This window comes from Seriola lalandi, unplaced genomic scaffold, assembly GCF_002814215.2.
Source record: "Seriola lalandi dorsalis isolate HSWRI2012SDOR001 ecotype SW California unplaced genomic scaffold, Sedor1 jcf7180002054577, whole genome shotgun sequence".
NCBI classification, from domain to species: domain Eukaryota; kingdom Metazoa; phylum Chordata; class Actinopteri; order Carangiformes; family Carangidae; genus Seriola; species Seriola lalandi.
The window spans coordinates 894,753-907,076 of NW_019525130.1; the positions used below are offsets into that span (position 1 = coordinate 894,753).

Consider the following 12,324-nt stretch of genomic DNA (forward strand, 5'->3'; position numbering starts at 1 on the left):
TGAGTCCCACCCACTTCAAACCAGGGAGAAGAGCACATACACAGAAAGAGAGAGAGAGAGAGAGAGAGAGAGAAATCCACAAATCTCTAATGTAAAAAAGCAAAAGCTGCAGAAGTTGTCTGAAAACATTGCCTTCATGTACGACTCCATCCCTCATGATAAGAAGTTGATTGAGAAAATAAGTTTTCAAGGACTTTAAGAATCTTTATTCTGTTTTTCTCTTATTTCTCATTTTAGTTGTTGTTCTCCCTTCTGTTTTATTCTGTGACGGGATAAATTAAGATTTTGGTTGTACAAGAGTAAAGTGAACAGATGGAAACAGAGCCACGGTGGAGAATAAAGAACAGAATGAAACAAGACTATTCTTTTTATGAAAAAGTATTGAGTAATAAAAACAGACTTAAGCTGCCTGACTCACATCCGTTCGGGACAATATCACTCACTGACAGGTATAGTGTGGAGATAATGGCTTGGTTTCAGTGGCCAGACCTGAACCTTGCTCCCTGTAAGAGTTTCACAGCCACAGGTGGAGTCCTGCTGCTCACCTGCGGTTTCAGGAAATGAAGCTTTGATCGGTGCCACACACCTCGGCGGGAGCTGTCACGCAGTAAGTGTGTTTAACTGAAGATGCTGTTAAATCTGAGGATTATTTTGTTGTGAATGAAGAGGTTTGATGAACTGAGATGATTTATTAGTTATATGTTTTGATATCAACACTAGCAAAGTATGGAAAACCAGCATGTGCCGCATTAACCATCTGGTTTTACAGAGAGGAAGTAACAGTAGTTTGGTCATTTGGTTAATAGAAGATCGTGTCTCAAACTGAATAATATAGCTTATTTATTTCATGTGAATGAGCAACAACATCAGCTATTTTACCATTGTTAGCATACAGAAATATGAGACAGACTTGAAGAAGAAAGAAATGTTTCTTTAGTTCCTTTGGGCAATAACAACAAAAACACAGCAGGAGTAGCTTCCTGGATTTACATGATTTATCACTGTATCATCATCGGAACCTGCCCACAAATAAATAAATAAATAAATAATTCATACAGATCAGTTTAGTTTCTGTCCAGTAAGCTCTCGGGAGCTAAAGCAGATTAAAAAGATATGATTATCTTTACATATACTCGCCACACACCAAGAATGACCTCTCTGTCGCTAATTTCCTGGAAGGATTTAAGCCACGGTGAAAAAAAGCCGGGGGTTTATTGTGGCCTAACATAAGTGCTAAAGGTGACACAGTCAAGTATCAGCTCAACTAGACATCACAACTCAAAATGTGCAACTGCTGAGAAAAACCACTATGGGATTAAAATTCAAATAATGTCAGTCAGTATCTGGAGAAGGAAACGACTCTGTAACTGAGGACGTTGTCAGCAGGTGTCGTTGTGCCTCCACTTTTTCAACATCTGATGGCCACTGATTGTTTTTTTCCTGCTTTTCATTTGTGTTCATTTGCAACAACATATGTTCACTTCACAGACATCATGCACAGGGCACTTTTCTGGACATTTTAGAGGACAGTGAATTTGTTGCATCTTCTTTCATCTGTGTCTCTCTCTCTCTCTCTCTTTCTCTCTCTCTCTCTCTCTCTCTCTCTCTCTCATCTTTCAGGATAACAACACTAACATGACTGTGTCCTGGAAATCATGGTCCAACCTCTTCTGCATCTGTTTATTACTGTTTGCAGCTGAAGGTCAGAATTCATTCTTCAAATGATAATAAAGTCTGTGTAAACCTGCTGAAGTGGATTTAGAAACAAAGAGTCTGTTTGATGAGGTGAAGAAGAATAACGTTTGTGCATTCTTCCAACGTTTGCAATTTGTTGTCCAAATACTTACAGATGAATATCTTCTTTCCTACACACTGTTTATGATAATTGAATATTTATATCTAGCATTGCACTTGCAAACTGCCTAATAACAGCAGTTCAAAAAAACCTCTGAATTGAAAGGTGTAACAATGAGGATTAGATTAAACTATAATGGTCTTTTATTCACTACAGCAGTATAACTTGAAAGCTTCTTGTCTGTACTGGATATTTACCTCTCACTTTTTTGTCAACTGATGCTCATCTGACATGAGGAGTGATTTTCAGACCTGTGTGGTGATGCTCTTCATCATCAGTGTGATTACCTTCTGTACAACACATCAGGTCACATCAGGTTTTACTTTGTCTTCTTCTTCTTATCTATCATTCCTTGAAAAGGAAAAAGCTAAACCAAACCAAAGTGTCCAATCAGTCATCAAGTGACTTTTTAAATTCTGCTCACTCAAACTAAAACACAACAATAGCGAGAAAAACAACCGAGGAAACATTCACAAACTCTGTGAAGGATCGGTCCAGATTAGTGTTGTGTTTGAGTTTCAGTCAAAAGCCAACAACACAAAGCCAGTGCCCTTGGTAATATTTACGTACCTTGAGCAAACTAAAGCACCGAGTCTTACGTGCTTCGATAACATGCAGGCCCAACCAGTGTCCCGAATCAAGCCAGTTTTCTCAGACTACGTTCCAGAGTATGATTCACTAATGTTATTGCGTCACAGGCAGATTTGGGCTGCAGTTAAAAATATTTTCACTAACAGTTAACAATAGAATAAGACAAAAAAGAAAGAAAAAATCACACAATGCAGCAATTGTTCCAGTCACAATTAAAGTGGATAATTTAATGTTTATATACTGTATAGCTAACATGAAATGATCCAGATTTATCACTCCTGCCATCAATTCCATTACTTACAAAATAGAACAAAAATTAAAGGGGGCACTGATAATCATGTTGCAATAAAATAAATGTATTAATATGTATGTTTTATATGACCTAATATACATTTACTACACACCAGCAAACTCTTTTATCCCTATGCATCCCAACTTTGCTACAAACCTCAAACTGCAAACTTGACTTCAGGAGGAGGAGTCGGTCTAAAGAGCAATGACCAGTCAGGCTCAGACATCACAGCACAGATGACAGCAGCTCTACATGTTCAGTAAAGTAAAATGTGCATTTAATCCCAAATCAAGTCTTTAATGTTAGAAGATAAAGAAGCAAGATGCTGCAGCACAGCCCCCCCCGCCAGGACTAAAATAAAGAGGCATGTGTCATAATAACAACAACCAAAGAATGACTTCAGCTGTGAACTTTATTGCTTGTATCTCATTCTTTACTTATCATCTCTGTATGTTCAGCGCTGGCTCAAGATTTCCATCTGGCGCCGGTGAATTTAACAGTGCTGCAGGGCACTAGTGCGCTGTTCAGAGCCAAAGTGACGGGAAAATGGGAAGTCATGACCTGGACCGTCGGAAAGCTTCTGGTTCTCACTGTCTCACTTCCAAACGGGAACTCAACCTCATTCCCAGGACAGTACTCCAGCAGATTCTGCTCCAGTGCTGACACCAGCTGTGTGGAATTCATCATCCATAACGTGAACCGCAATCAGTCCGGGTCGGTCGACTGCGCTGTGCAGGGGGATTATGGACAAAGGACTGCGCAACTTAATGTTCAAGGTAAGGTCATAGACATATATCAGGCTGTAAGATACCTATATATGTTTGAGAGACAGCTGCAGCTTTGAAGCACGCAAAAAGGAAGATCCTCTCTGGAGCCATTGATGCTGAGCTGTATGCGCACTGTCCTCAACCAAATATTGTACTATTAGAGAAATCAGTTCAATATTTCTACATCCATGCTACAAAGAAACCTCTCTGTAAGGATGGTGTAGTGAGTGGGATGCACTGTGGAGGGCAGCAGTTCGCTCCTTTTATCCTTCTTCTTCACAGCCTCTGATCACAATAGGATCAAATATACAGAACAAGAACAGACATGCAGCCTGAGCTCTCTGAGCTATGTTCATGAGATACTGGGCTTAACGGGCGGAGTGTACTGATCAAAAAGAAATGACTGAAGAAGCTTTAAAGATCAAATAAAACGCCAATAAAGGCAAAAAAAAAAACCCCGGTATGTTCATCCCATCAATTTACAGTCATTTTCATCCACACTGAAACAAGAAGAAGAAACGGCAGATTAACGGCTTTTAGTTCAGGGAGAAAGAGAGTAACTACAATTTGCTTCTGTGATGGGGGAAGTCGAATTGTTGGAGAGTGAGGACAGTCTAACACAATCTTTACAGCCTGCATCAGAGAAGTGGAATTACACAACACAACAAAGTAAAACAAATACAACATCAGAAAAAATCATTTGAAGCACCTTTTCATTGTTATAAAGGAAGCCAAAGAAATTATTTAGGGAAAGCAAAACCAAAGAAAACTGTAGTTGGTCCACCACTTAGTTTCCAGTATCTGTGTATGTAACCACTTCTTCTGAGATGAATCTGTTTTTAAAACAGAGAGATATGACCATCACAGATATAGACCATAAATGTGTTGCAGTAGCTAACAACATGTTGTAGTGTCATGAATATGTAATATATGTCTGCAGGGATGCTTATTGTTCTGCAAACACTGTCTTATAAATATTGTAGCAGTGGGACATGTTTTGACATCAGATGATCAAAAATGGAGACGTGGGGCCTGAGAGAAAACCTCTGACACAATTGTTCTGATTACAGTTACTCCCCCTTAAAACAAAATCGAGAAACATTTTGTTGTTACCACCAGAAGCAACACTTCCCCACGTCAGCTCTGCTCTGACCTCCGTTCATCAGTAGCTTTGGCCTCGATCTCTGGATTAGATTCCAGACGCAGGGGGAATAATGTGCAACATTCCCATTCCCCAATAAATAGTTGCACGGCAGTTTAATCCACAAGCCTCAAACCATTGCATTTACACAGCAGTGTAAAGTAAATCCAGCGAATAACTGCCTGCTCCCCTCCATGCACACACAGCTAAACCTGACATTAATCTGAAGGTAATCTCACTGTGAAACATCTGGGCTCCACTCCCTGGCTCTGAATGGATATTGATTGTGAAGATGCTGGAGCTCATGCTGCTGATTAGGACCTGCATGATTACAGATATATTCTCATCGCATGTAGCAAAGCCCGCAGCTAAAGCGAATAAATCCACTTAATAGACCTGCCAGTTGAGCAGACTGATTCCTTTTCTGCAAGGGAGGGATATTAATGATGAACACTGACAGTTCAACAACAGTTTAACAGCAAACTAAAGAAAGTCTCATATGAGAAGACACTTTACAGTGAATAGCATTATCTGAAATGTTAAGACTTGACATACAGTAAAACATTGGTAGATGTCTTGTTATTACACAGAGTAAAGATTTATCTAAAAACCCATTAAAATTACCAGTTATATTTAGCTTTGTATTTTTCCATTTCATGGAGTATTGTGTTCGTTCAGTCAGGGCACCGAGGTCACACTTACATGATCTGATTGGCATCAGCTGATTTATTCATGCCTCACCATCACTGCCTCATTCATCAGCCGCATGGCTATGGGCTGACTGAATTATCCAATCATAGTCATGCAGGTGTGAGTGGTGACCTTCATGACCTCATTTCTCATTGAATACTCAACTGACACCTTCATGCCAACACATTTTGTGGCCGCAGCTCCCTTCAACCCATCTTTAGTACTGTTCATTTTAAGATCCAATGTACTTTATTTATCCTGTATGTGTGTGTGTTTAAAGTGGAATTCATTATCTGAGGAGAATTCCTGTTGCTGCTCTGATTCTTTGAGATCCCTCTCGGGGAGTGTTACTTGCCAAAAATACCATTTGCAATAATTAGCCATCTTGACATAAATGTCTGTGGCTGAACAAATCCCACGGAAAGACCAAAACCAACAATGATTCCAAACATAATCTGCTATTGTTCAGCTCTGAGACCATAGTAAAAAGGGGAAGCATGTATAATATCTAACCTTTCTCCATTAACATGTCTAAAAATGACTAGACTATATTTTGTTGAGTGTTGTTGCGTCCCTACTTTATCCCTAAAGCTTCCCGCATTTTTCAAACCAAAAGAAATCTTTCAAGGTAACGTCCCGTTTCATTTACTCGCCTGTCAACCGTGTCATATCCCCTTTCTATGTGCCAGTGTTTTGGTTGTCTACCAGCAGCAGTCAAAATGGACTTTTTACCCAGTTTTAAACCACATTCTTACAATGAACATTTTTAGATCTTTCATGGTTTTTAACCATGAATTCGAACCAGATGAAGGATTTTGTTCATCAGATCATCAGATCAGATCATCAGATCTTAAATGATCAGAGAAATAATTTGAGCAAACATTAGCAACAGCTCAGCTCCCGGCCCCTCTGACATTAAACAGTGTCTGCGTGGATAATTCAGCTGCCACGTAAAAACCTCCTGAACGATTATATTGATGGAATCCAAAAGCTGACAGCAATGATGGTGAAACAAGTCCCATGATCCCAAGCTACTTCATGACATCATAAAACTCCGTCTTTTGTTATCGTTTTGATTGAGGGACCCCTAGTGGCAGAAAATTACATATTGTGCATTTAATTAAAAGAAAGGAATTTTATTTAATACAGATCAAGTTTGTTTAATTTATGTAATAAAAATGTCAATTCCAACTTCTGACTGGGAAAACAAAGAACAGAACTAACTAAACTCTAAGATAACACAAGGTGGTACCATGCGAGGGGGAACCTCCAAACTACCAGTGGAGGGCAGGTGTTATACAACCTGGAGACAGTGGCCAGTGGCACCCAGTTCCTCTGGCTCCACCACAACCTGTAGTGCTGAAAGACAACACACACACAGTAGCCCTGGGTCTTTCAGCCCCGATCCTGTTGGTTCTCACAGAGCACATTGTGTGGCGCACTAAAACCAAGAACTTAATGGGTCCACTACAAACTCCAGCTTAAAAAAATATTGTACTCCTGACTTAACCTCTCCATTGTCCTGGTCTCTGTTTGTCAGAGAGTGGTACAGTCAGCATCATGGGAGGGAACCTGACCGTGGAACAGGACCAGCAGGTGGAGTTCCAGTGTGTAGCAACTGCTTGGTTCCCCATACCCACTGTAAGCTGGAACCAAAATGGCCAAGCTGTAAACAGCAGCCTGTACAACACCACCAGCATGGCCGACGGGGATTCCATCAACTCCACCAGCGTCCTCAAGTTCCAGGCAGTCAGCAACACCACAGTGGAGTGTCAGGCAACTGTGTCAGAACTAAAAGACCCACAATCCAGCTCTGTCTTCTTGGTGGTTGGTAAGAAAGTCTTTAACAACTTCATATCTACAGTATCTAGCAAACAGCGTCCTCACACCCTTTCTGCCTCAGTGCTGTTTGACAAATTGAAAAAAGATATGAGCTAAAGGTTTTGTCATTTCCTTCTTTGGCTCCCTGTGTTGGTAAAAACAACATAAATTCTTTGTGGGACCCAGATACAGTGGAAATCCATGCAGCTTCAAGCATAATTCACAGGTTCAAAAAGAATGGGAGATGAACTTTCAGTGCACTAGAATTTATTTCAACACCAAAATATAGGAACAATCCAATCTATTAAATCAAACACTTTTATTACACATGAAGTTAAAAAGCTTTATTTTTTCTTTAAACTAACAGAGGAAAATACTTATGAAGAGCAAACCAAATAAATCAAATCCTCATCCAAGGGCTTGCTGTGGCACGACACATGCTCGATATACTGTACCGCTACATACTTAAATTTACACTGAAAATCCACAGTTGTTTTGGTGATCATAGTGAGTGGCATGGAGAATGCAGCTAAATCACATGCATAGACTGGCTCCATGCAGCAACACACCCAATGATAACATCAAAGAATTTCAACAATGTTCATAAGCATGAAACTGGAGATACCTCATAACCATTCAATAAGAGGGAACAATCTAGACTAGCAAACAGTTTTTAGGCCTCAATTTAATTGTATTTGACCTTTTTTTAAAATTAGAATTTACTTGTCTCAAGTGGCCATTTCAGACACCCACTAAACCATGACAGGCTCAAACAAAGGGAGGGCTGGTTAGACACACTCGTCTCGAGAAGAGATGGACTGAGAGACATTCCTGCAAGGAGGTGGTGTTCTCCATATAGAACCTATGTAGAACACCACCCATCACATACTGTACAGAGAGTGGCTTAAACTAGTATTACTCTCTTAAGGGAGTAAAGTAAAGGGGTAAAAGTTAGACACATTACTACTTGACTGATTTCTGTGATACCTAGATCTACTGCATGAATCTACTTTTCTAAGTCCATGTCTTATGAATGTCTGAGAATCCACAGACAGACATTCTCTACACCTAACATTAACATATAACAGGCGTAACTGGAGAACACTCAATAAAATCAGGTTTTAATTGAGTGAAAAACCCATTCAACACATGAGGTATAGCAATGACATTACCAGCAATAAGTCTGAGTGTAAGGTTTCAACCAGGATGTGCACACAGATAGCAGGGATCATACTGTAACACTAACAGGAAGTAAGAGTAATACAGCAATCTACAGTTTGCAGGAGAGAGAAACATGAGTTTAATGTGTATGACAGAGAGGTTTTGTGTTTTATCTATGGACACAGTCTGGATGGGAGACATATCATATATTAATGTAAGGGGTTATAGTGGGAAAGAGCTGCTTCTGGATCATCACCATCAGCTGAGTGACTGAAACCTCAGGATGGCTCAGAAGGTGACACTAAACTCTCATTAACATCTTCTGTTCGCGCAGTAATGACATATATTATAATTCACATATAAAAAAATAGAACATCACAGGCTTTTAATGTGCAGTGTGTTTTTATGTGAATATTGTGCTTCCCTCTTCTTTTAGATGTGTCCAGTATTTTGATTTGACTGTTTACTTTGACTTACTTTGACTTTAGATCTTAATTCAGTTTTTTCCTTCTGCAACAGTTCCCAAGCCTCCTGACTGGACTGTGCTGATCGCTGTGGTCGTGTCTTTTGGAAGTTTAGCTCTGCTGGTTTTACTCATCATTGGAATAATCTTCTGTTACAAACGCAGGAAAGAAAAACGTAAGGCCCTCATTATATCAGCTCATACAGCATGCTGGGAATCACAGACGTCACGGTAGTAACCTTTGTCCGAGGGTAGAAAGTCCTGGAAAATATTAATGGGAAGAATGGGACAGTATCCTCTTCATTAGATGACACGAAGCAGAAATGTTGAACTCACTGGTTCTTTCTTAAAAATGGTAAATGTTTGCGAACTGAAATAGTTGCAGAACAGACTTTGAAAAAAGACTGAGTCACAGTTGCTGTTCAATAATTATTACACTAATGGCTTTTTAAGATTAATTTATAATTTATCCTGACATTAGTTATTAGTACTAAAAATCAAAACACTGACTAATAGCCCTCGGCAAGCAGTTATAAATGTCCTGTTTACATTATATAACAACCTCAAATATTTATTTGCTAATTTATTAAGTAATTTGTTATTTCCCAATCCCGCACAGAACGCAACTACCAAGATGAAATGAGGTGAGAAGCCACAAAAATGATAAATATTTAATAAATTACTCCTGAAATCTTCCAGCTCAGCAGCTTCTGCATGTTCCTGCGTACAGTAACATGCTGTGTTGTCCGTTATTGTGTGTAGCAAGAGAGTGAGGACACAGAGCCAGAGCGTTGCCAGTGCAGCTGGACAGAAACAGGGTCAAGTGAACGCAGGATATGTGGCGGACGGTCGAACAAGTAAGACGAATTAGTGCAAATACACAAACACAAACATACACAAGCTTTAAATGACAATATTTGACAAATTGTTGTTCTATGTATCGCTATCATATATTACGCTACTGTTTTATACAGAGCCATTATCAACTTGAGACACAATAAAGTCCAAACTCTTATCTCTGGTCTCTCTTCTCTGTTCGCAGGTGTCGCTCCCAGTGATGTCACTGACAGCGGCTTTGGCCAGGTAAATGGCTCCAATAGCTATGAGGTAAGGTTGTGGTGCTGTTCTGTTATACACAATGATGAGCAGTAGAAAATGTTTGCATACATGTACAGAGAGCCTTTTAGGTCATGAGAGCAAGAATAAGGAAGTAGGTCTGTGATAGAGATACTGTGTTTGGTGGAAACAAAGAGCAAAACTCTGTTACAACTTCAATTATTTACCTTTTATCTTAAGGTGGAACAAGTTGTACCAAATATATTTTGAGATGTATCTATGTATGAGCAGAGGGTCTTGGAATTAAAAAAAGAAAAAGAAAAAGAGGTAAATTTCAGTCCCCCCCGTTCAGTTACTAAATTGGTATTATGTAGGATTGTCTCTCTTTCAGCAGTAAGTCTATAGCTACGCTAGCAGCTCTGTGAGGCTGTACCTAGACACAGCTATGCTTTGAGCTAAATGCTAACGTCAACATGCTAACATGCTGATGTTTAGCAGGTATAGCGTTTAATGTTTATTAGTTAGCACTGAACATAAATGCTGTCATTAACACAGCAGGTGTTAAATAAATAAAAGTGTTGGACAAATAAACGTGTCCAACACGACCTGATGATGGCGCTAGATGAAAAGTCAGGTGATAGAAGTTTTTTCACCTCAACCTCATGGTGGCAGTAGAGCAAAAACCAGGGGACAGCCGTGGTCAGTGTGGTTCGACCTCTGGGGACTAAAATCTTAAAATGACAATCTCATGGTGGCCTCAGAGAAGTGAACTGACTGACCAGCACTGCTGACTTTGCCATTCATATAACCACTCATTAGTATGGCTACAGAACTTCTGAGTTGTTATTTGAAAGTAGCATATTGGCTATTGTATAATGTTATGTCTGCTCTTCCTCACACTGCGCCCAAACTGCCACAGTCCATACACAATCCTGAGTAAATAGAGTCACTAGTTTAGTCAAACACACTTAAATCAAAATGTTCTCGAGATCTTTCTGGATGTCTCTACGTGCCTTTAGAAATCCTGAGGTGGTGATTTATATCGATCACTTTGCATGACTATGAAATAAAAAAAATTACCAACCATGTGAATTTATCATATTTAAATCTGAAGATACTAATCACTGAATGTGTCATTTATCAGCCGTTGTACATATGGATAATTCATTCAACTAATGAATTTAAGTAATAAATGAGGGAGCTCATAAACAAATATGTTATTCAAGGCCGCAGTCACAGCTTGGTAATTTCAAGCTGATTGCCTTTTCAGTCGAGCAATATACAGTAGCTACATATTTTATGTGTTATATAAACTTTGTTTTGAAATAGGGAGTGTGCACTGTTTTAACTGCGGATCTATTTTGAGAAGAACATTAGATACATTATTAATGTGACTTGCTCTTGATTTTTAGATGCCTGATGTTGTGAACAGTAACCAAGCAGGAAATGGCTACAATAGCACCTACAACACTGTGGATGACTCAGGCTTCAGGAAACACAGACATGTCACCATTGTGTAAAGACACACAGGCCACAAACTACAAACTTGCACAGCAGCCTGAAGCCTAACTACCTTGGGCTCTAAAGATAAGAGAAAGGCGGGAAGACGGACCAAACCTGCCCAAGCCAGAGACTGATGAGCTGGATAATATGTCGAAGCTGGATGTAGAGGAGAAAACCAACATTCATGTTATTCTCTGCCTGTATAAAGTTGATTCAAAACTTTAGAAAGTATATCGAAAATGCATTTATATTGCAAAACGTCTTGACTGAAAGTGCTTTCAGTTAAGACAAAGCAGCACCATGAGAGGCCAAATGAGCGCAATGAACAAATGAATGGCAAACAACTGGAGCAGCAAACTCCTGTGTTTGTTCTCATATGGTGAACTAACAGGACTGAGCCTATATTTTTAATTCCTGTTTATCTAATTCATACTAAACCATATACAGCATTTTTATTGAGTGGTTATAAATCTGAATTAAATTATACATATATTTTCCCTCTGTAAGGTTATAGTTACTGCATTTTCTGTGGAAATGGGAATGGATGAATGGATGAATGGATGGATGGATGGATGGATGGATGAATGGATGGATGGATGGATGGATGGATGGATGGATGGATGGATGGTTGGATGGATGATGGATGGATGGATGGATGAATGGATGGATGGATGGATGATGGATGGATGGATGGATGGATGGATGGATGGATGGATGGATGGATGGATGATGGCTGGATGGATAACACATTTTACATGTCAGGAACATGAAACTGAAATCTATCTAATCTATCTATTCTGGCTGACCCTCTGCTCCCCTTACATTTCAAGTAAGACCTTTACAACCTGACTGAGATGGACTAGATATTAAATGTTCCCATTGTGTCCAGTGAGATGAGCTGTTCACATGTGGCTTCACACCAGGAACATATCTTTTCCACAAAGGTAATGTAGCTACTTGTATTACATACCTATGACGTGTTGT

At 39.5% G+C, this 12,324-nt stretch overlaps 1 protein-coding gene across 1 annotated transcript; it reads left to right on the top strand.

Annotated features, from left to right (window-relative positions):
- Positions 1 to 517: 517 nt before the first annotated feature.
- Positions 518 to 11,568, top strand: igsf5a (immunoglobulin superfamily, member 5a). Its single transcript, XM_023417693.2, has 9 exons — positions 518 to 607; positions 1,621 to 1,702; positions 3,197 to 3,514; positions 6,877 to 7,167; positions 8,838 to 8,957; positions 9,401 to 9,425; positions 9,544 to 9,638; positions 9,824 to 9,888; positions 11,250 to 11,568. The coding sequence occupies exons 2-9, from the start codon at positions 1,636 to 1,638 to the stop codon at positions 11,355 to 11,357; spliced, it is 1,089 nt and encodes a 362-aa protein (XP_023273461.1). The 5' UTR covers positions 518 to 607; positions 1,621 to 1,635; the 3' UTR covers positions 11,358 to 11,568.
- Positions 11,569 to 12,324: the final 756 nt, after the last annotated feature.